Raw genomic sequence first — 26,467 nt, forward strand, 5'->3', positions numbered from 1 at the left:
TAAGCCACTGATCTGAACTAAACTGGAAGTATACAACACTGTTTTATGCTAGGACTGCACACACTCATGTATTTCCCTATTTCACTTCCCTCTGCTGGCCTTTTTTTTTTGTTTTGCTCTACCAACATATCACCCAAAAGGATTACAACACAGGCCATGCTAAACATTTTCTCATACATGAAATCTACAGTACATAAAACCCTTCATGACAACTGATTGAACATTTTCAACAGGCAGTACTGTATAGCTCTGCTTGACTTGTCTCCAATTTAGCATACATGTGCAAATAATAGCACATCACACATCCCACAGCACTGTCAAATCCTCAATTCTGAATGGTCGAAAAATCTTGATTAATTATATATAATATTTATCCTAAATACATATTTTCACCATAACATTAAACATATAAACAAATTGAATGTATGACCCTTGTTGTCCTTTACTAAAAAAACTGTAATGGACAGAAAGTCACTGTGATATAAGAGGTATGTCAAACAAAATCAGTAAACACTTTAGGTTAGTAATGTTCTAATGATAATCACCAACCCATTGCTGAATACTTTCCCGTAACAGCATGCCTCATGTTTCATTGCTTATTCAGCATTATGAAATCGATACACTGAGATACAAAAAGAGCAGTCTGCCAAAATCATCACATTGACATCAAAACGGACAAAAACACTATCTACGACTGATGTGTATTGCACAAAAACCCTTATAAATATTGAAGTAGGCTCATTGTCATTTGTCATAAAGGATTCATGAAGGTGTCATGTAGCCCTATGAACACTCCACTTTCATGACAATTATACCACAAAGCGCAGAATAATATCCGTATATATGACCTTTGCATTAGAAGGTCTGGCATCAACACTTCAGTAGAATTTTCTTACAGTGGTTAATAAACCCAGGATGGTTAAGAACAGTCATACAGTGCATATTGTCCTGAAAAGAAAAACTGCTTCAGATCCAAATAGACAAATAACAAAAATTTTGAAAACAAAGAAATGGCTTGGTGTAAAATGCTTGAGCACAAGTGTCCTTGTGTTGTTTACAGCTAGCTCAATTTTTTGTTGCATTCAGCAAAAATTTATTTAAGAGAAGTAAGTCATGTCATCAATCAAGAGTCATCAATAGCATTATTTCTAGTTTGAAAAGCTGTTTTGTCACCAGTCTTTAAAGCATTAATGAGTGCATGCGACTCAGTTCTTCATACCACTACATTTGAGTGCAATTGACTGTATGCTATTCTATATACAAGACAAGTAGCTTTTATTGTCATTTCAACCATATATATCTGACGCAGTACACAGTAAAATGAAACAACGTTTCTCCGGAACCCTCGTGTTACATTAAACAACATAACGCTACAACACAAACGAGTAAAAAAATTATATATGAACAAAACATAGCTGTATTTCTCTTCAAAATAATACCTTAAAAATGTCTACACAATCTACAATAAACATTCATGTTAATTAATTATGCTGCTATTCAGTATATAATGCTGCACCTTATTTTTGGTAGGTGATATATTTCAAAATAGGTGATATTTACAATGTGGCAATGCTTATATGGACTACATATGTCCTGCATTATACTGTTTGCATTGAACTGTCTATTCTTGTACGCCCTCGTGTTCTAAATGTGTTGCATTGTATGTGTTGTACCATCCCATTTTTGTACTCTCTGTACTGTCTCCGTTGTACTACTCTCCGTTGTGTTACACTGTTTGCGTCTGTTGTACTCTCTGCCTGGTTCTGGCTGTGCTGTACTGGCAGAATTGAGCTGTCTGTATCCAGACAGGCTGCAACAAGTAAGAATCCCTTGTGCACTCCTTGGCTAATAACGCAATCTTATCTTTGTAACAGCAACCAACCTCTGAATCCTGTAAACCACTAGGATTTCTGTAATATTGGTGGGGAAATCTTTATCCATTCACTGCCAGATGTCCAGAATGGCCCACACTCTGACTGGAGACTGACTAAGTCATGTAAAATACATATTACAGATTTTACCATTGAAGAATTCTATTTATTGTAGATAAATTGTGAAAAGATTATTTAAAGAAACAATGGTGAGACACTCAATGTAATAGTTTCTGTTACATTTTTATTCAATGATTAATATTTTTTATTAGCACAGGGCTGTTTTCTAAAATTATAATTCTTATATTATGGACTCCACTACACAATCAGAATGATGTGAACGGTAAAGAAAATTTAGATTAGAACACGTGTAGCGAAGCTCTAAAGCACAGTGGTACAGTGCCTTGTTAGCAGGGCATAAGGCAGACAGCGAGACAGTGGAGAGTGGGAGGTGATCAGGCCACTTCCTCTTGCACAGTGACTTCCTCCCTTTCGCAGCAGATTTGAGGTTTGCATCCTGAAGTAAAGCTTTACCATGCTATCAGTATTGTCATCTCCACAATAAGCTTACAAACTTAGCAAGGGATTTTCACACAGTGCAGCAAATGCAAGATCAGGATCATGGGTAAAAAAATTACAAACAAATCTTCATTTGGAAAGAGAAGCAAACTGTGCCACCATATGTGATTTATAGAAAATTACTTTTTAAAGATAGTACAAATTGTAGAAAACCTACTGATGCATGACACATTCTCACATTTTAACCGATGTAAACTAAAGAACAAAATATTGCATCCAGTTTCTTTTAAATGTCTTCATGGCAAAAGATTTGCTGTACATAGAATGAGGAACAAGCAGGCCGAAAACTTCCCTAAGACTTCTGCTGTATAACTGTAAACAAAACAATAGTGAAAAAACAGATTCATTATATCAAACCTCAAAAATCGAAATCTTGGCATCAACAAATGACACTCCTTAGGCTATTAAAAAGCTTGTCTCTAATTTTCTGCCATTATTCAACTGCCATATTTAGTGTATATAACCCCATATAACCTTTAATAAACGGTTACCCTGAAATGATTAACTGCAACATGCCAATATCTTTTAGCTTTGTGATTCTTGTCAGGCAGAAAAGATGAGTCTTTCACTGAACACTTTCACTGGTACTTTGACAACCGATCACCCAAACTAAACATATTAGTCATCGAAAGGAAGCAAATAAATAGTTTATGAACACTTTTTTTTTGCTTTGTTCACAGGAAGAGGCTGTTTGACTGACATGAGGATATCTCAGTGCTCACTCTGAGGTTTGTTTAAACATGATTCTGTGCACTTGGTAATGTATCTTTCAAGCATTGGACAAATGCAAATAGCTGAATGGATAAGTGCATATGAGTCTGAGACCATATCTACTGTAACAGCAAAGGGGAAAGAAAATATATCACACACACTCCTTAAGATAAAAGTCTCACAGTAAAGAATCCCAAAAAGCTCTTCACTGGTGCACTCAAAGATCACAGCTTTCTGCAGGTGGGTCGAATTACAAACAAAGCTATAAATCTGTACAAGAAGTGTTGTGGTACCTTTAAATGTGTCAGTGTCACTTTTCTACAAGGCTGCTGCACGTGTTGACCTGTGATATCTGACAACTTTTAATGAGAACATATTTAACATAAAGCCTTTAATGGACTTTTATATGACTGAGCAGATAATAACAATGTAAAGCAATTGCTGAAAGGACATTAAATATCATACATTGTACATGAATGAACAATCAACTGCAGCCTGTAAATGCATTTTGAGTACAATCTACACTCGTTTCTCAGAGACTGAAGAGAAGGTTGATTTTGGTTTATTGTAAGTGAAAACACAAGAACCACAAAGAGCAAGAGAAGAAATGACAGACAGAAAAGCAAAGCAGCCCCTTCTCGCCTTGTGTGTTTCCATGTTGTGCATATGCAGGGCTCAAAGTTTACTTGCAAGTTTGTTTTTTAATAAATCACAACCTTTGCGTGGAAGGTGGCGTACACACATTTGTGAGAATGCTACGTTTATAAATGAGTCTACTGGACAGGTAAAAACAGAAGACGCTATAAAATAAAAAATAAAGGAAGGGAGAGAAAACAGCAAACGGCGAGAAGAAGAATCAGGCCAAAGAACACAACAAAAAGTTTCCAAAGTTTAGGATCATTTCCAACTAACACAAAGGTTTTTTTTATTTATTTTAAATGTATTTTTATATTTTTTAATGAATATGTTTTTGTAATTTCAGGAATTAATTGTTTTTCTTTTTTTATTTAAAGAAAACAAATTACTTGTTCTTTTTAAGAGGCCTGCCTTATTTTCCCTTTGCTGCTTTTTAATGAAGAAAAAGTACAGATTAATCGATGGAGTAATCAATAGAATACTTGGGTTAGACTTGCAGCTGTAGCGCGATGATCATGTGCAGATGTGCAGTGGCTGATGGGTGGCATAGTCCAGCAGCACTATTACGACATCATTCACTTATTTCATTTAGTAAAAATGCATCAGAAATAGGCATTAAATACCAAACATGGAGGTAAAATGTACAAAGTAAAATTTTCACATGCCCCATAAGCCTTAGAAAATTAAATTACAGTTGTAATCACATAGAGATGCATTAATCACCCTTAAGCTCAGGCTGTGAAAATCCTGGTTCCATTTTCAGAAGGTAATTTGAGAGATATTTGAGAAGAATTTTTTTGCTGTGAGTTTGTGGCTTACACAGACTTGCTGGTTAGTGTCACACTTTATATGTTTAGAGCACTAATTAGCTTCATAAAAGCAAACTAGCCTGGGTAAAAAAAATATTTTGTAGCTTGTTTGATATGTTTATTAATATCATTAATGTATTGATAAGTTATTTTTGGTTGCATATACAGTATATGTAGAGAAGTGCTGCATTATCTTCTAAATGTATTACATGTAAAAACAGTCAGCTCTTTGAGCTCCATCAGTGACTTTGGTATTAAAGCTTTATGAGCTTAAGATGCAGACAATAGTTTGATTTGAGAGCAAGTGTTCAATATCAGAACTTTTTTAGTTCCAACTGAAGAGCAGCACACTGACCTGTAGAAAACACCATGAAGAATTTCCGAACCCAGGAGCATTTTTAGATCACTAGTGTTAAGAATAGATAGATAGATAGATAAAATACACAGTAGGACATACGGCAAAACATTACATTGCCACCCACATGTGATTGCAAAATTTTTGCCTAAATTTTTTCGGGCAAATTTAATATTATATTTTTTTTTCATTGTATTCAAAAGTGTTTAATATCCATTTCAGTAGTAAATGATTAATCCAAAATGGTATATGGACACTTTCTATTGCAGATACCATCATCTTATGTAGTAGTTGTGATACTGGCATTACTATTATGAAATCCTTACTAGTGATGCATATCACTGGTATTTTGATACTGAAAATCAATGACATATTACAAAGACCTATTTGTCTGTGTAAAGCAGCATTGGGACATTGTCAATTGTTACAAATAAAACTAAATTGAATTAAATTAAACTAAAACGACATTACGGAGAGAATGTTATACTTGAGCAATGTTGAAAATGTGATTCTTACTGATCTGTAGGTGTTGTTTAAAATTAATATTCAATTCTCTCATGTTATCACTTCTATAGTAGAACATTTACAGCGAATTGTATAGCAGACGGCTCACGTAACCTACATTGAAAAAAGCATGAATCTGTAAACATGGAAAGATTTTTAACATTGAGACATTAATTAAACATTTCCTGAAGGAGTCTCCAGTGTCAGCACTTTGCACAAGTCAAAGGTGAAGCTGTTTCTATAAGTTTTCTGTCACATGCATCTTTAGAAATCCTCAGGTTAATAAAAGTGGTTGTTGAGGGAACATCATGTTGTAGTTGTTATAATCAGAACAATAACTGAACCTAACCTCTTTTGTTTTGCGGTTGTTTTTTCAAAGTTAAACAAACTGTTCTGTGACATTCTTTCACATATACAAAAAAATCTATTATTAGCAAACTTCTGTGGTAAAAGAGCGACACGCATTTTTTGGGAGGGAAATCATTAACTTAAAAGGTGGTAACAGCTTCGTGTCCAAGCCAATCACACCAACCTTGGTGTCCTGAAGAACACAATGGACATTCTGATTAAAAGGAAAGGAAGGAAACAACCTCCATGCCTGAGCAACATAGAGCTAGGGGCCTATGAAAGGGCTAGGCACTTGTTAAAATGCAAGGCAGAGCTGCTTAACTTAACTTTAAAACCAGCTTGTCCTTTAAAATAATTTGCTTAAAAATAATGAATAAATAAAAGGTTAAGAAAAATAAACACCAGATAGAGCCACAAATGAAATAAGACCCAACATCAAGAAACCACATGGACCCAGGCTTGTTATATATTCAAAAATGAATAACAATTATTATTTGTCCAAGTGATGTCAATTGTGACAAACATCTTAAAACACCATTGTAAACATATATTGCTTTATAACCATATGGTACACATTAGATAAAATCACTATTATTTGCTATGAATCTGAAAATGATACAAAATCTGGTTCATGAATAGTTCTTGAAAACATTTAAATAAATATATTTTGTTCAAACATTTTTATGAAGGAAAATCCTAATTTTATCAAATATCAATAAAATCTGTTAATTATTTTTATTGTGTGATGTTTCTTAGTTACTTATTTAATGGGGGAAAAAAATCCACATTCCAAAGATTTATAATCATAGTAGATGCATGATAAAGAGAATCAAAATAGTAAATTTTGATTTTAATTTCTAATTTAACATTAAAAATGTATGTGTCCTACATATTATTGTATACACAATTCTTTTCTGTACGCACTTATATGCAAGATCCGGTTATTAAATGATGTTCTGTTGTGTTTATTGTGCAGAATGTAAGATGTGAAAAAACATTATTTTATATATTAGTAAGTGGATATAATAATATAGGAAACAGTTTTTATGATTCCAGGGTTTGACATGCTCATATGTAAAGAATTCCTCACATACATAAATACAAATAATGTGTAAATTATAAAGAATTAAAAAAAATCATGAATTTTCTGTGGGTTAAAAAAAAAAAGCTGCACTCATCACTGTCACATAAAGTGTAATGCCAATGCAATTGTTTGCTTTCTGTGGCAGTATTAAAATTAATAACCCACACAAGGAATTCGGTTCCAGCTGTTAGTGACTCAAAGTACAGACAAAAATAACACTATACATTCAGCTTGGACTATACAAGACAAAACAGACTATACAAGACAAAACAGACAAGCAAGACAAAACAGACAAGACAAGACAATACAGACAATGTGAGACAATATAGACAGTATGAGTATTAAAAATGGATACAGAATATATGACAGATCAGTAATGTAAATAAAGTGTGAGTGCATGGTAGTGCAACTAACAGTATTGTGCGTCAGGTATGACAAAGAGTTTACTTTAGAACTTTATATTTTTCCAATGAAACTTGAACTATAAAAAATGGACTTGCTTAGATGGGTGTTATTTGCAATAAAAAAATGATCTGTACCAATTTTTATTTATAAAAATTCCACAAATGTGTTCATGACATGTGGATGTTGATTCATTTTCCCCTAATTACTTTGGTTCATAAGCATAATGGACATGAGAATACTACAAATAAATACACCTTTTTACATCCACAATGCTGGAATTGAAAAGGCACTTTACAAGGCAGCCATTTCACAATTTACACTTTATATAGTCTCTTCTCTAAAAGCAAATGACTCGACATAGTGATGCAACACACTGCAAAAACCTCCACTGAGACTGAATAAGAACTATAATAAAATCTGCCAGAGCAGAACAGACTGATTTTTAATTTTAAATCTGGCAGGGTGTCAATATATTATCAGATACAGTATGTGATCTTATAACCAAAAGATGACCATAAAGTATGTGTAACAAATAAAGACAATGAACACAGGAGCATTGGATTAATGTCAATATAGATTAGAGAAAAGTTCAGTATTCTGGGGACAAACTAAACAAAAGTTAAGTTAGACCAAGTTTTTGCTCACCAAGCAAAAGTATATTTTACAGCTTGCGGTGTGTTGGGAGCAGGTAATTCAATATGTGTGCTACTTGTAAGGAGTGGAGTGAATGAGACCTAAGGACATTTTAGAAAAAAGATAACCAATAGGCTATAATCTCCATCTCTTTGTAAACCCCTAGCAATCCTGGGCCACTTGATACACTTTAAACAAAACCGGTGGTGTTAGAAAAATTTGGCATTGAAAAATGAAATGATGAAACATCTTTGTATCTTTGTGTCTGGTGTAATTCATAATCCCAAACAAAGGTTTGTGAATTATGAAGCACTTCATGAAGGAAATCAATGAACTGCATCAGGTGCATTCAAGCAATTCAGTACAGAGCTCAGACTCACTCAATGTGTGGGAAAGTCTGTGAAGCTTTACTAATGTGCTTTATCTGCACAAGACACAATCTTGGTATCTAGCTTCCATGATATGTGCTTTTTGTGTGTGTGTGTGTGGGGGTGTTAAAATTTAACTTACTTACTTACTTTACTTTAACCACCTGCTCTTCCCATTCTAATAAATTTATCTCTTGTTTATAAGTAATTTTAGAACAGTTAAAAACCCTGTATAATGGTAAGAAATTAAGAATTTTTTCCCCAGCTAACTTAATTTTTCTGACACAGTTACTAAAATACACATGGTTTTATATAAGCATTGATAATAAAGAAATGAAATGGAAAGAGCACAAATGTGCTTTAGCATAAACATTTGCCAATAAAGCTCATTCATATCAAAGCAATCAATACATTCTCTTAGCCTCAAATTTACAACCTTTTTTTTTTTTTTTTTTTTTTGCTAATTATAACAAAGAATTACAACGATTCCATAGTGATCAATCCCTAATTGGACATAGTATTCCAGAAACGTTTAAAAAATGTATTCTATTAGAATGCTGGCATACACCGTGTATCAGATGAGGAAAAAGAATGATCATATGCTCTGGCCTTTACAGTCAACAGATCTCAAGCACAACAAACAAAGGTTTAGGACAACTCTCTCTCTCTCTCTCTCTCTCTCTCTCTCTCTCTCTCTCTCTCTCTCTCTCTCTCTCTCTCTCTCTCTCTCTCTCTCTCTCTCTCTCTCTCTCTCTCAACCACCATCATCATATCACCAATTAAGGGAATATCTTTTGAAAGAATGGTGTTCATCCCCAAAGTAGATAGATTGAAGCTGTACTGATGGCTTCTGGTAGTGCAATTTTGTTCTTTTTTCCCCTCTGATTTACCATTCTCTGTTATATTCTTCACTAAACTCCATGGTTTACCCTGCATGTCAAGTTTGTCTGTTGGTTTGGTTATTTTAGCTGTCAGCACCTTTTGCTGATTTATAGGTAAAGATGTCAAGAAACCATTCCCACCAGGATATAAATGTTTCATCATAGGCCATCAGTCCTGGGAATGCTGTATTGATTTGCAGTGATGTTTTCCTCTAACGCAGCAAGCCGACCAAATCATGGCAATAAAAAAAGCTTCCTACATTATGAGATACATTTGACCACCTTTTAACAAAAAACACAATCTGGATGCTAAAAGCAGTGAGGGGGTTGAGAAGGATGTCTATGTGAGCTTTAATATGTTTAATACAACCTTTAAGTTACTTGCTATTTGCTTAAAGTGAAATCCCACTGTATATTGCTTTACCAGCCCACTTTAATTAGTTAAAGTTGATACTGTCTAATCCAGAATTTTAGAGCAAATCTAACTACTTTATTGCACCTGGTCTCAGTGTAAATCCAAACCTTTTTTTATTCATTGTTGCCAAATCGCACAGAAATAGAATAGAGCCTGGACAATTATCAGGGATTGTATTTGATAAACAAAACAATCTCACTTTGCAGTTAAACAAGCTAGACAAGTCTATTCAGGGTGCAATTTTGAAGACAGATAAAGGTTACACAAAATTAAAGGTGACTACCGTATTTTTCGGACTATAAGCCGCTACTTTTTTCCCACGTTTTGAACCCTGCGGCTTAAACAACGAAGCGGCTTATTAACTTTTCCTGGGTTTTTCCCGCTTTCACAAACTTCAAGCCAAAAAACTGAGCACCATAACATTAGACCAATGAAATTTCCGAACAGAAACGAAAAAAACGCACCTCACCTGTGTTCTGAGCTGCACGGCATCGGGAGAAAAAACTTTTTTTTTTAACGCACGACAATGCCAAAAGATAAACTCCAGAGAGAAATTGTTGTGAAAAGAAGGAGGAAGACAGTGAACAATGACTTTCTTGGTAGGCTACTGTTTAGATACAAGCCGTTGTAACGCGTTGTATCAGGGTGAAGGGAGAGCTCACTAACTCCAGTTACAACAGAAATCATATAAGCACAGACAGGTTTCCAAAACTCGTGCTTTTTTATTTTTCTTGGCAACAGTGTTACGGTTTAGTCAAAGAAACTTAGAAATGAGCATCAGAAAATAATAAGGACATATTCCTCGGTCTTGCACACATGCAGTAATAGCGGTAAAATGCGGCAGCAGGCTATTCCCTAAAAATCTATGTCAAATTCAGTGGGTGCGGCTTATATATGGGTGCGCTTTATAGTCCGGAAATTACGGTACATTTAATATAAATATGTAATGGAATTAAAACCACAGAGAAAGTTGACTGCTGACAAACAAAAATGCTTTAACAGCATTTTTTCTTTTTTTATGTTTGGAAATTATGTACAGTATGTAGGATAAAAGTATGGAAAATCCTACTGTTCTACTATTAAAACATGTCGAGAATTCCAATGCAGTGACCATATATAACAGCTGTTAAAGTTGTACATTGTTTATACATATTAATTTTACATATGTTTCTAGGTGTCTGTGCAGTTATGTGATTGTCTTAAAGGTTTTTCAATTTAAAATCCAGTTTTTTTTATGTAGCACTTAAGAATTAATAGTGACAGAAAGAGACCTAGGCAAAATCCAGATATAATTTGTTTTTATTATAAAAAATAATTTTTAATAAGCAATCCAGAGATAACTGTAGCAATTAAAAAAGAAGCCTGAGGTGACATGAGGAAGAGCCCATGAGAAGAAACAGCCTTAAAAGAAAAGCCATTTGTGTGAAATCAGTGTGATTATACATAATTTTTTTTACTGGATATTATGTATTCAAAATGTACTCACTGTGTCAACAGGAAATGATTTTACTGTAGTATTTAATTCAAGTCTACTGTATCAAACTGTGCAAACTCATCAATTTCAGTTCCAAGTCGATCAAAGGAAGAACATTACTCACCATCTTTATGGTTTCTATATGGTAACAAATTTAAACAAATGCACCCCTAACTAAATTTACATTATGATTTGGTTAAATGTGTGGGCTTCAGAACAAACCATACAAACAACCATGGACAGTAATGAAGTAAATGTAATACGTTACTGTACTTAAATAGCGTTTTCCACATATCTGTACGGAAAAATTTCCATTTGGTGAGACTTCAATGCAAAATATCTTGCTATAAGAAAATCAATCATTTCTTTTTATTTATGAGAGAAAAAAAATTTAACTGATAAAGCACGTAACAAGCCATTAATCAGGGCTTTTCACATAAACTGAGTTGATTAAGCAACAGTTTTGCAAAAAAATTAATTATAATAGGAAAATTATAGCCATAATAAATCATAATATTTTAGTACATTTGAAGGTAAATACACTTTTGCCTAAGTAATATTTTACATAGTGTACCTCTATTTAACTCAAGTACATGGTTTGTGTACTTTGATCACCACTACAAAAAGCATTGGAGAGTTGTGTGTAATACTTTAAGACCAGAGCCATAATAATATACCAACAGTGAGCTTAGTCAAATTAATTTGCTCAATGTTTCATTTTGTTCTTGGGTGGAGTATTGAACTTGTTAGGCAATATAAAGAGAAGACTAATAAAACAGTGATTGCAATCCCAAGCTCTTTAGCACATCAAAAACTAATATAGTTTATGCAATGGCTGTGTGAAATTCACTGATACGATGCAGATCTTTCATGTGAACACAAGATAAAACTTGTCTTTAAGAATCAACAGCACACCTCACGTTTTTCCAGACATAGGAATAAAAGTCTAAAAAAAGTCTCATAGTTACTAAGAGGATGTCAGCATTGGATCTGTACTGTGTATAAGCTGCACTGTCGTAACCGACTGCTGCTGACTGCTAACACCTTCTCTGACAAGAAAATTGGCAAATCTGCCACTCCTTACTTTCAACCCCTTTTCCTGCATGACATGTTCGCTTATCCCCCTCCAAAGCAGAGTTCCTGCAGAATATTGTCCATTTGACCATTTCGTCAGCCTCTGATGGAGGCAATCCTGCCTCTGAATTCTCATGAGTCTTGGAACTTATAGGACAATATGGCAATGGTTTGCCTTGGTCGCATTAGATCACTCAGGTCACATAGGGAAGATCTATATCTACTTAATGCAAACATCCCAATGGTGTACAACAAGGCTAAGTACTGGGTTGTCTTCTATTCTACCCTCTCTTTCTTACAGGTCAATCTATCTCCTGTACAACAAACAATGATATAATTTGTAAATTATATAAGTACATCATTTATACTGATTGTACTCCTTGTACCTTGCCTAGTGAACTAGGTCAAGGATGTTTTTGCTAGGGTGTACAGAGGCAGTGACAGCTTTGTGGGCACTTTTAGCTTAGCAGTTAATGATCAGATGGCCAAAGGTACAAGCTCCAGCACTGCCAAGCTGTGTCTTGAGACATCAAGCACCCTAAATCCTTTGTGCTCAAAGGGCACTGTATTATGGCTAACCCTTTTCTTGGCCCAGCACACCGACAAGCTAGTACATGCAAAATAATGGCTTTTACTGTACTTTTATATAGAACAAATAAGGGCTTTCGTCTTCAGTAAATCAATCTGAAAATGAACATCTGATAAAAGCTGTAATTGTGGAAATGTAAATGACATACACTGAACTGCTTATTAGCCCATTGCTCTGGCAACTAAGCAGTTTGAAAACTAAGCCCCAGAAAAATACTCAAGTATAGCCTGCTTAGGTAACTTAAAAAGTTCCAGCTCACCATCAGTTCATATATACAATCCTTGGGTTTGCCATATTTTGTTTTAGAATTCTTGACAAATTATTGTGAACCCTTTTAGGACAAAACTTTAATCGATTAGGCTTTACACTAAAGCAAAACCTTTACCAAAGAAACTTCATAGTTTGAATGTTATAATTAATTATTATTATTACCAACATATTTTATGTAAACTTTCATGGCACATGCCTGCATGTGTTTTGTCATCAGCTTGAACCATGCAGGTGACAGGTTCACCTTGCGGCAACATGGCCAACCAGAAACAAACTTTTATTAAGCTGTTCATCAGCAAATACAGGAAAAAGGTACAAACCCGGTTAATAGAAGTAAAATGAATTCCACTCAGGGATGATTGATGAGCAATAGCCTTGCTATGCACCATTTTGCATTACTACTTGTTTGTAGGTTTGCAAATCTATAGCCATATTAAGTGTCTCCATTTCCAGGCTCTCACTATAATGATTACACAGATTGCTTGTAAAATGACTGAGCAAGGAAAAGGGGACAACAAAACAAAGTTTTCATTGTCAAATGAATCATTTTATTCCAGGCCATCAGCAGAGTTCCAGCTAAACTTCATAGTTTATTCTGCATACCAATACTTGTCATAACAAGAGGCAGGAAAAAATGTGCAGACTGTGCACTTCTGTAAGAGTGCACTCTTCACAGATGCATTACTGTTTAATGTCAGTGGGTCTCTCAATAAAGTGAAGGTGGTACAAATTTGACAAAACTTCTTCCACAAAAAAGGGACCTTCTTATAGCAGTGAACTATAAATCCGGACAGATTTTTTTTATTCTTTTAAATTAAAATAGACTGTTGAAATCTGCAGGTCTGCGTGAATGAGAATATTTTAGATCCGATTAAAGAACTGAAAATATTTTTACCACATGATTTTTAAATATATGATTTTGGCTGGTCAGAAGATGAACTGCACTTGTCTTGTTCATTTTAAGAGAAACAGAAAAAGACAGGTTGTTAAGGAAAAGTCTGCTCAGCTCTTATAACGTAAGCAACAACATACATTTTGTGGATGTTCCACAATGTAAGGTAACAATAATGGGATAGATTGTACATGCTGTTCTTAACTAAATAAACTGCTGTGGATTGAAAGGAATACAACATGAATGCTCCTCCTGGAAAATAACCCACTGCAGAGTATTACAGGTAGTAGCACCTTCAACTTCCTGCCGTGCATCAGACCACCTTGTCATTTATTATTCTACTAAGATCCAGGACATTCTGTGATGTTTTATGTTCTTCTTATGGATGCTTCTTGTTATTTATTGTTGATTTAATGCCATGCCAGCGTCAATGGCTATTTACATGGCAGGATTAATGCAGGACATTACATTAGGGGTAGTCAGGGGTCTAGTTAGGGGTCACCACAGCAGATCATCAGTCTCCATACCCCCTGTCCTCTACATCTGCCTCTTTCAAACCAACTACCTGCATGTCTTTCCTCACCACATCCATAAACATCCTCCTTGGCCTTCCTCTTTTCCTCCTTCCAGGCAGCTCCATCCTCAGCATTCTCCTACTGATATACCCCATGTCCCTCCTCTGCACATGTCCAAACCATCTCAATCTCACCTCTCTCACCTTGTCTCCAAAATGGTGGAAAAATAATACAGAATATTTCATAAATATGCATAAACGTGTGCAGGAAGTGAGTTATTAACAGTGTTGCACAAATTTAATCCACATTTATGTGTATTTTAGTAACATGAGAGTGAAATTACGTAACATCGTTAGAGGTCAATGCATGTAGTATTAGCTTTCTACACTAACAAGTAACGTGTTTCTATATGACAAACGACAAACAACAGTGTATTCTGATGTAAAGATTAGAGTTGCACCATGTCAAGAACTATAATGTAACCACCAAAGTAATGAACTACCAAATCCTTACACTAAATGTTTGTTCACTGATATTGATATCAGAATTCTATTACATTTAATCAGTGCTTCAATAACATAACTGCTTAGAGAAACTTCTCTGAGGTGCCATGGTGTCTGTATAAGCAAGTAAAAACACCATTTGTTACTGATCAGTTCAGAAAGCATTTCAGATGACTTAACTCAGGAAGTGCCTGTGCATGTTTTGGGGGTGTGGTTCTAGAGGAAGCGGCACATTTTTTTTTTTGGATTTTTAGTCACCCTACTCAAATCTAATTCTCTGATTAGGTGGCTGTGTGGGGAGAATAATTTGCAGTGGCATGTCATAAAACTCTCTTTGTAGCAAAAGGTGAGATTAATTGTTGAAATTTTTAATTAAGATAAAAAAAAAAAAAAAGATTTTAATGTGACCACCACTGCAAGCAAAGATCTGACTACAGAATGTGTCCGCCACAAAACTGGTCTATTTATCACCAAAAGGGAGAGTGTATAAGGTTATGCAAAACTTACATTAATACAAAAAACTATATGGTAGCAACAGCAGTGAACTGTAAAACCATGCTACTCATGTTTCCTTATGTGTTCTGCGTGAGCACAGATTGTGCCGATTTTTGACGTGAGCAGAAAGCATCGATTTCACACATCTATAATTAAAGGATGTCCATCTTGTAAAATGGCGTGAAGAAAATGCTATGCAGTTATCTGTTATATTTAATGCAGTCGTCTCATACAGAACACCATACTTAAAATGTCAGAACAAAAATCACCCAAAATCAGGAAGGCACAGGTAACACGCGAGTATCAATCTATAAGAGAAGACAATCTATAAGACAAATCTAGTGAAATCGAGTTTGAGCCACACATGTCCTGATTCTCAAAATGTGATGTTTTCAGAAGCCCACATGAGCATTAATGTTGTACAGGAAGTGCGATATGCTGCACCTAGTTACTGCAAAAAATGTAAACCTTCACACTAAACTAACTTGAATTGAATAAGAAAACCAATGCAGCAGACTTTCCTGCTTATAATCCATGAATCCATTTATTATTAGTCTTCGATTATTTTACTTGAAAATGTTATAAAAATGCATCACATTATGACCAATCATATTTGAGATTGGCTGTTGTGTGTAAATGTTTGCATAAGCCAAACTGATCGGAAATTTTACAAAGCATTTTCTGAACACAGCTTAATTTGCATTTAATGACGTCTGCAAACCTCAATTGTGCAGACAGGAACAGGAAAAGAATACTGGTAAAGGCTAAAATGAAGACTGAAAGGTGGAGTTTGTTTCACTTATATACCAATTAAATAGATAATAATAATATATAATGCTAACAATAACAGTCCTAAATCATCTGCAAAAAAAAAGGGATTTGTTTGTAGCTTACAGCACACAGATACGTTAAAGCTGTCTGTGGCAATGCATGGACGAGATGACACTGCTTTTCCTCCTGTCACTCAGGACAACACTGGCCAATAGATAGGGTCAATGTGTACAGCATGTTGAAGAGGGTAATTAGTGCTCTTCTCCGAGTGCGTTATGCTCCCTTGTGACGAGGACACACATGCCGCAGAATCACATCACAGCCTTAACCCTCCCTGGTGTGACAGGGGAGCACTAGCAAGTGACCAACCGTAAAAAAAAATAGCAAAAATCTAAGCTAAATGTGCAGAAATATACTAAATAATAATCCGAAATGCGTCTAAGAAGGACTACAAAAAAACAACAAAACACTCACAAATTTGCAAAAAAGGGCTACAGATTGAATGTGGTGGAAAGAGAACTATGTTGAAACCTCACCCTGTGTTCACACTTACAAAAGAGGGGTCAGAAAGCATTTCCTACACGCATGCTGTTAAACAGTGTGACAAATTATGTTTACCTGAAATCTACTAAGTTCAATGCAAGTAAAATGTTAACAAAAAAGAAAAATGCATTTACTGTAGTGTTCTAACGTGTCGCTTACATTTTCCCAAAAGCTCATACATGTAAATCATATAAACATCTCATCCTGTTTAGTGTATAATCTGGTCTAAGCAGTATTTTAACTATTTACCTACTGCATAGACAATTATATTTTGGCTACTACTGCTTTCTTATTAGAGGGGGGAAAAAAATTCAGTGGACAGTCCACACCCGCAAGCAACAATATCAGTTGCAACACGCCCACAAGAGACACACGTGTGACTTGTCACTTCCTGAAGTGAACAGAGGGCAAGAAGGAAACGGTGTATATTAATGGGAAAGCTGATCATAAAAACTCAGGCATGTGGGTCAAATCTGTTCTAAATTTCAGAAATACTTTTATTACACATAACCGATTAACCAATATAATATGTCAAAAGTCCTTTCATGTAAGACTTTATTACATGTAGATGGCAAAAGCTGGTCCAAATTACCACAAATAATATGTAATATAAAACAGGCCCTAGAGAAACATGTTTTAAAAAAATTAAATGTACACATGCTGAAACAGGGAATAAAGAAAGAACCGTGAAAGGCTGAAATTTCCCCTTGATGAGGGTGTGACGCCACATATAACATTGTAATTAGGCAAAACTGTGCAGAGGGATAAAGGTAAAGCTGTAGGCTTTTATAACTATTTTAAGTCGTGAGCTCTGACACATTTAGGAAGGCATTGTTGTTACACACAGACATTTCTCAATATCCTCGTTATTTATTGCCCAAGCAACATTCATCATTACAAATTCCCCACCTCTAAGTATACAACAACTTCTGAATATATTTTAAGATGGAAATCAATGGAAAAAGCCACTGACCACACCTGGATTTAAAGCTTTTCTTTACAATACTGTTATTCTGCAAAAAGTCTTGTTTGGGTCAGGGTAAATCTTTATACAAATATCTAACAAAAGACAAAGGAAAATCACTGATATTAACCAAGCTGTGATCATATACAGCTTACTTTCATGATATAAAGTGTTCATTACAATTCTTTTTTTTGAAGCTTGCTAACCATCTTGATAGTGTTACTCCAAAAGATGTAAAACTCAAAATATATGAGGATTTGCAAGACTTGTATATTTCTAAGACATTAAAAGGTAAGTGTCAAAACACCATTTTTGTAATAAATAAATATAATTCAAGCATTTTACACACACACACACACACACACACATACACCATCCCATTAATGCTCTCCTCAATTTCTCAAATCTTCAAAATACATTTAAACTTAACTCAAACAGTTTCAAACTCAAAACTATGGGCAATAATGAGAGTCTTGCTGTAGAAGAAAGCACCTCCTCATCACAGTGCTACCACACTGAACTGCTAATCCTGCTCTCACCTCGTTTCTTCAGTAGCACTGCAGGGTTCATGTACAGTATATCAGAGCAGGAGGGTGACTGGCTGGGGTCAACTTAGAGGCTGCCAAAAATAAAAGTGCGTCCAGGCTCTAGTAACATTTTTCTTATGACTACTGCAAGAGAACACCTCAGCTCACAGCCAAAATGTTATCCAAAGACGCCTTGCCATTTTGCTGAGGATAAAAATGCAATAACTCTACTGACAGTTTTTGAATAGTTATGCAAGCCTTTAGCTAAGTTAACTGATTTAGCAGGCAAGTAAGCCATGATCTGTTGTACTAATAATCCAGATAGCAAGGTATTTTAGTTATTTAGATTATCTTAGACACTAGATGGGTGTTTTTTCAACTTTTCCACACTGATGCAACTAAAGCAATGAAGTAAATAGACCAGAAAATGTAAAAAATGGTTCTGATGCCATGCAACAACTGCACTTTATGATAAATGAGTTGCCTCTTAAAGGGTCTCGGTTCTTTTCTCAGCGAAGAGAAATGCTGAAATCCTTGCCAGTGGAAATCACACAGAGGGTACGGACACAATAAAGGCGATAGAAATTTGAGAAAGACAGAAGAGTATTCGTTTCAGGTTCTTTGCTAATGACAGAATGTTGTGCATTTCATCCACAGCTGTTAAGCAAAAAAGCTCAGTGTCAGAATTAGATTCTGCCTTCTGCTCAAAACAAAATGTACATGAATTCCTAACAGATCAAACCATCCTCAAAAACATTGCTAATTCTACATATTTACCTATCTAATTACTGGTTCAGTCCTAACATGTGGCCTAATATGTTCCAAAATGGAGACCAAGAGACAGAAAACCATTTACATGCTAAAAGCATGTCGAAATGTACTAATCTACAGAAGGAAAGGCAGCAGACCTGATAATTTCACCCTGCTGTAGGCTTGCAGTATGGCATGATGGTGCAATGGAGCCTCGTACCATGGCATGATGCCCAGGTTTTCTATGATGCCACCTGATGTAGCAGGAATGAAATGCGAGCATTCAGCATCCTCCCACTAGCACAGATGGGATGCCTTACAGAACAAATGGCCATGCTGGGAGCAGTAGTCAGTTTGGCTCTGTTGCGCACACACACATGCACACGCACACGCACACTGACACATAACGTCTCATAACCACCAGCACATGGACTTCCTGTATGCGTTTAGCTTCCACTTTCAAAGCATTACCTTACCATACAATACCATAAAAGGGGAAGAAGACTCAAATAAAGTGGCAGTCAGGAAAACAGATTAGGTCACTGCCAACAATAAACTGTTCAGTTACACAAAAGTGTCTTTATGTGTAAAAAATCTGTAAACCTAAATGAAAAGCCTTAAATTATGATCTATGAATGTAATTGCTCTAAAGCACTATTACACACTACAGTTACGGGGCTTCACTGTAAATCACACAAATTAATAATAATGATATTATCTTTATTCTTTTGAATGGATGTATTTATTAAGCACAGTACATCCCAGAGCTTCAAACCCCAGACCCACTTCAGCTCAACCACACTGTTAATGAGCATCCACAAAGCCACTACACTGCCCAGGTTCTCTTTAAAAGAAGAATTACAATAACAAAAGAAAGTGAGAGGTTTTACACATCTGTCTCGGAGTCATTTATGATCTGCACAAGAGAAACACACAAGTCAGGTTTTGTGATCAGACAGACTTCATCAGTCAGGTTAGTTCTTACACACATCTGTGAGGGACAATCATGTGAACAGGCTTAGGTTAAAAGCAACAATGTGATTAAATGTCATTTCCAGCTACATACAAATCCAATGTGCTGCTTAACAGCAAGTTGAGACTGACATGCTGGAGAGGCAACAATCTGTTTAGTTACCGTTATGCTATTGTCCAGGCTAAATAAACGTGCTGTTGGCTCTTGGGGTGGACTTCTGATGTCGATCTGCAGCAGCTTGAGAAACCTCGAGTTGGACCTGAGATTGTAAAAGCGCCTGATCTCACAAGTTCTCCATGTCTTCTCGCTGACACGCTGCTTCATTCACTGCCTCGCCTTAGAAACACTTCCCAATTAAATCCCCCTGTTTGACCAAACCACAACACGACCACGTGACCGGAATAAAGCATCGCATATAGAAAACTGAACAAACCTCGACTTGGGAATGAGGGAGAAACGTTGAGAAGACCAGTTCCAACGCTGAAGATCCGGGAGGAGTGATTTACTTTCTCTCTCTCTCTTAGCTTCTCTTCTCTCTCTCTCTCTCTCTCTCTCTCTCTTAGCTGTCTAACAGCTATTTCCGGGTTGGTGAAACGTCATCGCGCTGTCCTGAACAGGTTCAAAAGCAACGACCCGTGTGAAAAAGCATAAGATGAAAACGTCTCTCTCGTATCACGCCCTGATTACACGTGTTTACTGTAAATAAGATGTTGCGCGGAATATCTGCCCAACTGACCATCTGCCCTGCCGCTGCACAGCATGTGTACGGATGAGGGTCTACTACCCCCTGTGGTCCAAACGCGCAATTGCGCGATCGCCACACCTGATACGGCCCGTTATTTATGTAGACCAGGGGCCCAAACACAGGGCTTCGGACTGGCACCGAGCCCTGGATCATCACGCTTTAAGATTTATTCTATTTCCATTTTACTGACTTTTGCGGTCTGCAGGATGTTTTATTAAAGAATATAATCATAGTGCAGAACATTATTGTAAGGATGGTATGAATAACAGATTCGGTGCATTGGCAATAAAATGTGAACATCGATACAAGTTGGTATTTGTATGGTGATGCATTGTTTTCAACATATCTGCATTGGTATAATTATAATATATATATATATATATATAAAATTATCAGTAAATGCGCTATACCTGTATTATTTATAAAGTGACCAATAATTTGTGATCAATGTTTTTTATGTAAATTGTAAAATTTATTTCTTCTATATTCTTTGTGTGCGTCACTGTACCAAATAATCCACAGCCTGATCCCGTTCCGAATCCTAGATGTTTTGGACCCCTGGCACATTTTCCTTAGAGTGCCTCTGGACTGTCCATGCGACTCACTGGGTTCTCTAACAAGCAGATTATAACTTTATCTCAAGGCTTGTTATTCCAGATGGCATGCAAAATGGCATATTGCAGTACCCAAAATAGTATTGGCTGGGTCAGAGGTTCCAGGTGGTCTTGCATCCTGTTCTGGACATTTTAGTTGTCAGTTTAGTTGTCATTGGTCTCAGTTGTACACTCGGGAAGAACTGTGTAGTAGTTCATTTATTTGATTAGGTTGTGGTTGTTGGTGGTGTAGGGAACAAGGTAAAACTCTAATACGGGAGAGGAGAACATTAGATACCACCCAGATGAGGACGAGTCCCTTCTCAGACTGTTTTCTCTCAAGGTTTCTTCCTATCATCTCAGGGAGTTTTTCCTAGCCGCTGGTTTTCTCATTAGGGATAAACTCATAAGAGATACATTTTAAATTTGAATATTTTAGAACCTAGTTAACTCTGCAAAGCTGTGTTTAGGGTAATGTGTATTGTTAAATATTGCTATACAAATACATTGCATTGAATATGTTTAAAACTTGTATGAAAAGTCTAACACACCTCAAACTAGCAACAGCTTTAGATTACCTTATTGTTTCGGGTGTTTTAGGATTAAAAACAAAGACTTATACAGCTTCAATAAAGGATCAGTGAACAGCAGTTTAAAATGCAGTCTATAGGGTGTAATTAGTGCACAATCAGTAGATGGGCGTGTCTTTTAGGAGATGGATATCAGTGCAAATAGACACACCTGAGCTGCATTATTCTGCTCTATTTAACTGACGCTTTAGATGCTGTTCTGTTTAAAAACTTTGGTGTGCTTTAAGCAAACGCTTAGCTAACATACCCAACATAGTTCATAGAGTTGTGCTAGGATTTTTTTCCCTTTGCTTTCTAAACCAAAAACCTCTGACATGGCGAAAGAGAAAATCCACATCAACCTTGTTATTATTGGACATGTTGATTGTGGAAAATCGACCACCACTGGCCACCTGGTTTATAAATGTGGTGGTGTTGATCCAAGAACCATAGAGAAGTATGAGAAGGCTGCAGCCCAGGTTGGTGTCTTAATGTTGGTTACTGGCTTAGGCATGTTTATTTACTTTTGCTTGTTTGTTTTAAAAACATTAACTCAAGATGAATGGAAATTCTTATTCCAGATGGGGAAGGGGTCCTTTAAGTATGCATGGGTTCTTGATAAACTCAAAGCAGAACGAGAGCGTGGCATCACCATTGATATTTCCTTGTTAAAGTTCAACACTCAGAAGTATGTCTTCACAATAATTGATGCACCTGGACACCGTGACTTCATTAAGAACATGATTACGGGAACTTCACAGGTAAATTGCATTACTAATCTGAAGTGTTTAAATTGATGAATAAAGTAATAATAAAATGGTGCTTTTTCTGCAGGCTGATGCTGCTCTGCTGGTTGTCTCTGCTGCAAAGGGTGAGTTTGAGGCAGGTATATCACGCAATGGTCAGACAAGGGAGCATGTTTTACTGGCATACACCCTTGGAGTCAAGCAGCTTGTTGTCTGTGTCAACAAAATGGACCTCACCGAGCCACCATTCAGCCAGAAACGATACGATGAGGTAGTGAAAAATGTAACCGTTTTTATCAAGAAGATTGGTTATGACCCAGCTGCAGTGCCCTTTGTTCCTCTATCTGGTTGGGGTGGTGACAACATGCTTGCACCGTCTCAGAAGGTAGCTGTTCTATGTAAATCTAAAGTTCTTAAACATGGGCCTTAATGTGACAGTAAGACATGTAATTGTATGTTGAATTCTGCTAGATGTCTTGGTTTAAAGGCTGGAAGATCAAGAGAAAGGATGGTTTCTCAAGTGGCAAGACACTTTTGGAAGTGCTGGACTCTTTGCACCCACCAGTGCGCACAGCCACCAAACCTTTGCGTTTACCACTTCAGGATGTCTATAAAATTGGAGGTTGTGATCAAATCACTCATTCCTTGCACTAAAAACTTTTTTTTTTAGTTATGATTAAAGTGAGCTTAAGATTTTTCATTCACCTTGCTCGTTACCAGGTGTCGGCACAGTGCCAGTGGGCAAGATTGAAACTGGGATTCTGAAGCCTGGGATGCTTCTGACTTTCTCACCAGCTAAGCTGACTGCAGAGGTGAAGTCCATCGAGATGCATCACCAGGGTCTGCAGACTGCAATGCCTGGCCACAATGTGGGCTTCAACATCAAGAATGTGGCAGTCAAGAATCTGAGACGTGGAGATGTGGCTGGTAATGCCCAGCAGGACCCACCTTCTGATGTTCACAGCTTTATTGCTCAGGTAGTGTGGTCTTGACAGTGTTTATTATGCTCTAGCTGCATTTGTAACCATTTGAGCTGAAGACTTGACATGGTCCTAGCCTTAAGCATATGCTCATTCTTCTGTTTTGAAATGTCTAAGTGTTCCAGGATTGTCTACCACTAATGTATCCTTTGCACAGGTTATTATTCTCAATCACCCTGGCAAAATCAAAAGTGGTTACTCTCCAGTGCTGGACTGCCATACCACCCATGTCACATGTAGCTTTGCAGAGCTGCAGGAGAAACTTGATCGTCGTACAGGGAAAAAACTGGAAGACTTGCCTCCTTTCTTGGTTTCTGGAGATGCTGCCACAGTGAAATTTGTACCAATCAAACCCCTCTGTGTAGAGAGCTTTTTCAGCTATCCACCTTTAGGTAAGGTCATACTTTTTGCATAACTCTGGATATAATACCTGTACACCTAATGTAAGACCAGTCTTTAGTTGGATTTGTAGTAAGGTATCTTCCTGGAAGTGTTGCTTAAAATAGATTCCTCAAACAATACAGGCATTGTTGCATGCTACTGAATTCTTTCTTCCTTCAGGGCGTTTTGCAGCGAGGGATCTTAAGCAGACTGTTGCTGTTGGTGTGATCAAGTCTGTGGAGAAGGTGGATCAAGCAAGAAAGTCTGCACAAAAAGTTCAAGTATCAAAATGATTATCATTTAGACCTTATTATACTTTGTTTACCAGCAGTCTGATATGTAAACCTTGAGGTTGAATTTGAGGTTTTTTTTTTTTTTTTTTTTTTTTTTGGTAGTGTTGCAAATTATGTTGTAAATGCAATTGCTGATTTTATTTGAAGGCCATGGTGAATCTGTGCCATGAAAAATGACTTAACTGGAGAACATGAAGTGAATTTTGTTGCTAGACTGCAAAATAAATTTGATTTTGTCTTGTGAATTGGTATTCCTATTTTGTTAAACTAAAGAATGTGGTTGAACAATACATTAAACCTTGGAGCCTTCAAAGCAAAGGATTACATTTTTATTACCTGTGTTGGCAGAAATTAATACTTTGGCATAAAAAGCTGGCAAGCTGCTCAGGGTAAGCATATCAATTGTTTTGCTATGGTACAATGTGCAGTCTTATGTAAAATACAACCAGGACACATACATTGCTTTTAAACCTTACATCAGAAAGGGCATTTTATTTTTCTTAAAACTGATCACATTAACAATACAACTGGTCACTGTTTATTAAAGCTTGGAGGGTGGCATGTAGCTTTGCTCCAGGCTTATGCTATTAGTTCATTTGCAGTAGCCCAAGTGCCCCAAAACCTCCATGCCTTAACAGTTGGTATGTTGCTCAGGATAAATGTAGCACCCACTTATACATGACTGCAGTGCTTCATAATCTTAAATTGGCATTGCCATAAATGTTAATTCTTCAGTACATCAATTTGTCAACCAAAAGATTTCCTATGCATTGAATGCTTCAAGTATTAGCCATCTTACTACAGTCAATTTGCACTGATCAAGAGGATGAGATGGTTAGAGGACAAAGACTACTCTCTTAAAAACAAAGTAAAACTATCTTGGCTAGGCTGAATATCAAACAGAAATATAGGGGTTTACCTCACTAGATGTGGTAACTAATACATAGGACAAGGCCACCGAAGAGTTTACCACAATAGGTATGAGCATATTACAGGTTCCTTATGTTACAAGCAAAAGAAGAGTGAATAATTGGAACTCATCATTGGCTGTGCAATAGTGGTATGTGGATATAAAACAAGCCTGAAAACTTTTCCAACGGTAATGACAATCCATCACTAAGTGTGCCATTTTAAATTCAATCAACAATAATTCATTTGCATTAATACACTTCACTGTCTGTACAGTACTGGCCCTGGTATAGACAGCTGGCAGGCAGGATCCAAGTATACACATTTTACTCTCTTGCCACTCTCACAGGTTTACATATTTACACACATTAACTCCTGTGTATATTTGTGTGCAGCCAACATCATGTACAGTTATTGTATACAAAAGCAACTAAGAAACAACTGAAGTAAAGGATGTGGCTAAATGCTGGGAGCGGTTTCAGCTGTGCTGAACAGGAATGGAAACACTGATGAAGCTACACACTCATCATTCGCCTCGCACCTCTATTTCGGGGAGGAAGTTAATAAGAGGTTTCAAAATTTTTGCATCTTTTTTTGTGGTGCTTATTTTCTCGTTTTAATGGTCCTGTGGCGGTTCCAGGAGCTATTTACAGATTTCTCTTTATAGGAGATGAGCAAGGTGGGAAGATTTTGGGCTTCAGAATCAGTAATTGATGTCAGTCAGACAGGATATGGACAAAAGACATGGGGAAAACGCCTTTTCTCTCTGGCTGGCCTTCTATATGTCCAATCTAAGGAGGAAATGAGACAAAAAAACAAATTAGGTATAGCTTTTGATGTCCTTTAATTTTCATCTGTGCTAAGAGGAAAAAAAACATTGGCATGCATAGTAAGTAGTCGGAAAAGTATATCTTTAACAAATTCTGATTTAGATATAAATAAATTAGATATTACCTCTGAAATATTGTAATATAATTAGGGCTGTAGCTATTTATTAATTGGATAAGGAGTTTCTTCATTAAAGAGCAATACTAAATATACAAGAGAAAATGAGACTGGTCTTTTAAAATGAACAAGTATTGCTGAATTTGCAAACAAGAAAATCAGTGAAAACTAAACCCATTTAATTGCCATATTACATAAAAATGCATATACAAATAATAAAAATAAAGTAAAAAGCACTGTACGGTGTTTTATTTACGTTTAAAATGCTAAACTTTGGAAACTTGTCATTTGCTTTGGCCTGAATCATATGGAAGCCTGTTTGCCTAATTCCAACTCTTTTTCTCGCAATTCTGACTATTTCTCGCAA

General features: G+C 36.3%; 3 protein-coding genes across 9 annotated transcripts in view; 1 reads left to right on the top strand and 2 right to left on the bottom strand.

Annotated features, from left to right (window-relative positions):
• fam49bb (family with sequence similarity 49 member Bb) overlaps positions 1–20,715 on the bottom strand; it is a 65,152-nt gene extending 44,437 nt beyond the window's left edge. For 2 of the 3 annotated variants that reach the window (XM_046833551.1, XM_046833548.1), the window contains exon 1: positions 20,373–20,715. The gene's annotated coding sequence lies outside the window, so the exon portion shown is untranslated. Of the gene's footprint in view, positions 1–20,101; positions 20,274–20,372 lie in introns of those variants that run through there. The other variant, XM_046833549.1, reaches the window with a different exon arrangement.
• A 1,352-nt stretch (positions 20,716–22,067) lies between these two features.
• si:dkey-37o8.1 (Elongation factor 1-alpha-like) lies at positions 22,068–24,491 on the top strand. The gene is made up of 7 exons (XM_046834028.1): positions 22,068–22,325; positions 22,428–22,607; positions 22,681–22,977; positions 23,064–23,214; positions 23,313–23,569; positions 23,730–23,964; positions 24,134–24,491. The coding sequence occupies exons 1-7, from the start codon at positions 22,182–22,184 to the stop codon at positions 24,244–24,246; spliced, it is 1,377 nt and encodes a 458-aa protein (XP_046689984.1). The 5' UTR covers positions 22,068–22,181; the 3' UTR covers positions 24,247–24,491.
• A 214-nt stretch (positions 24,492–24,705) lies between these two features.
• The window catches only part of asap1b (ArfGAP with SH3 domain, ankyrin repeat and PH domain 1b), a 78,880-nt gene continuing 77,118 nt past the window's right edge, over positions 24,706–26,467 (bottom strand). For all 5 annotated transcript variants that reach the window (XM_046834027.1, XM_046834024.1, XM_046834026.1 and 2 more), the window contains one exon: positions 24,706–25,946. In XM_046834027.1, coding sequence (XP_046689983.1) covers positions 25,872–25,946 — 75 coding nt within the window. In that variant the 3' untranslated portion in view covers positions 24,706–25,871. The remainder of the gene's footprint in view (positions 25,947–26,467) is intronic.

Source organism: Silurus meridionalis, chromosome 21 (genome assembly GCF_014805685.1).
Source record: "Silurus meridionalis isolate SWU-2019-XX chromosome 21, ASM1480568v1, whole genome shotgun sequence".
Taxonomy (NCBI): domain Eukaryota; kingdom Metazoa; phylum Chordata; class Actinopteri; order Siluriformes; family Siluridae; genus Silurus; species Silurus meridionalis.

What these genes read in the sequence shown, in the direction of transcription:
- si:dkey-37o8.1 (XM_046834028.1), top strand. Translation starts at nt 22,182, where the DNA reads ATGGCGAAAGAGAAAATCCACATCAACCTTGTTATTATTGGACATGTT. An exon ending in TGATTACGGGAACTTCACAG is followed by an intron (nt 22,608 to 22,680) that starts GTAAATTGCATT and finishes CTTTTTCTGCAG; the next exon opens with GCTGATGCTGCTCTGCTGGT. An exon ending in TGCTTGCACCGTCTCAGAAG is followed by an intron (nt 22,978 to 23,063) that starts GTAGCTGTTCTA and finishes GAATTCTGCTAG; the next exon opens with ATGTCTTGGTTTAAAGGCTG.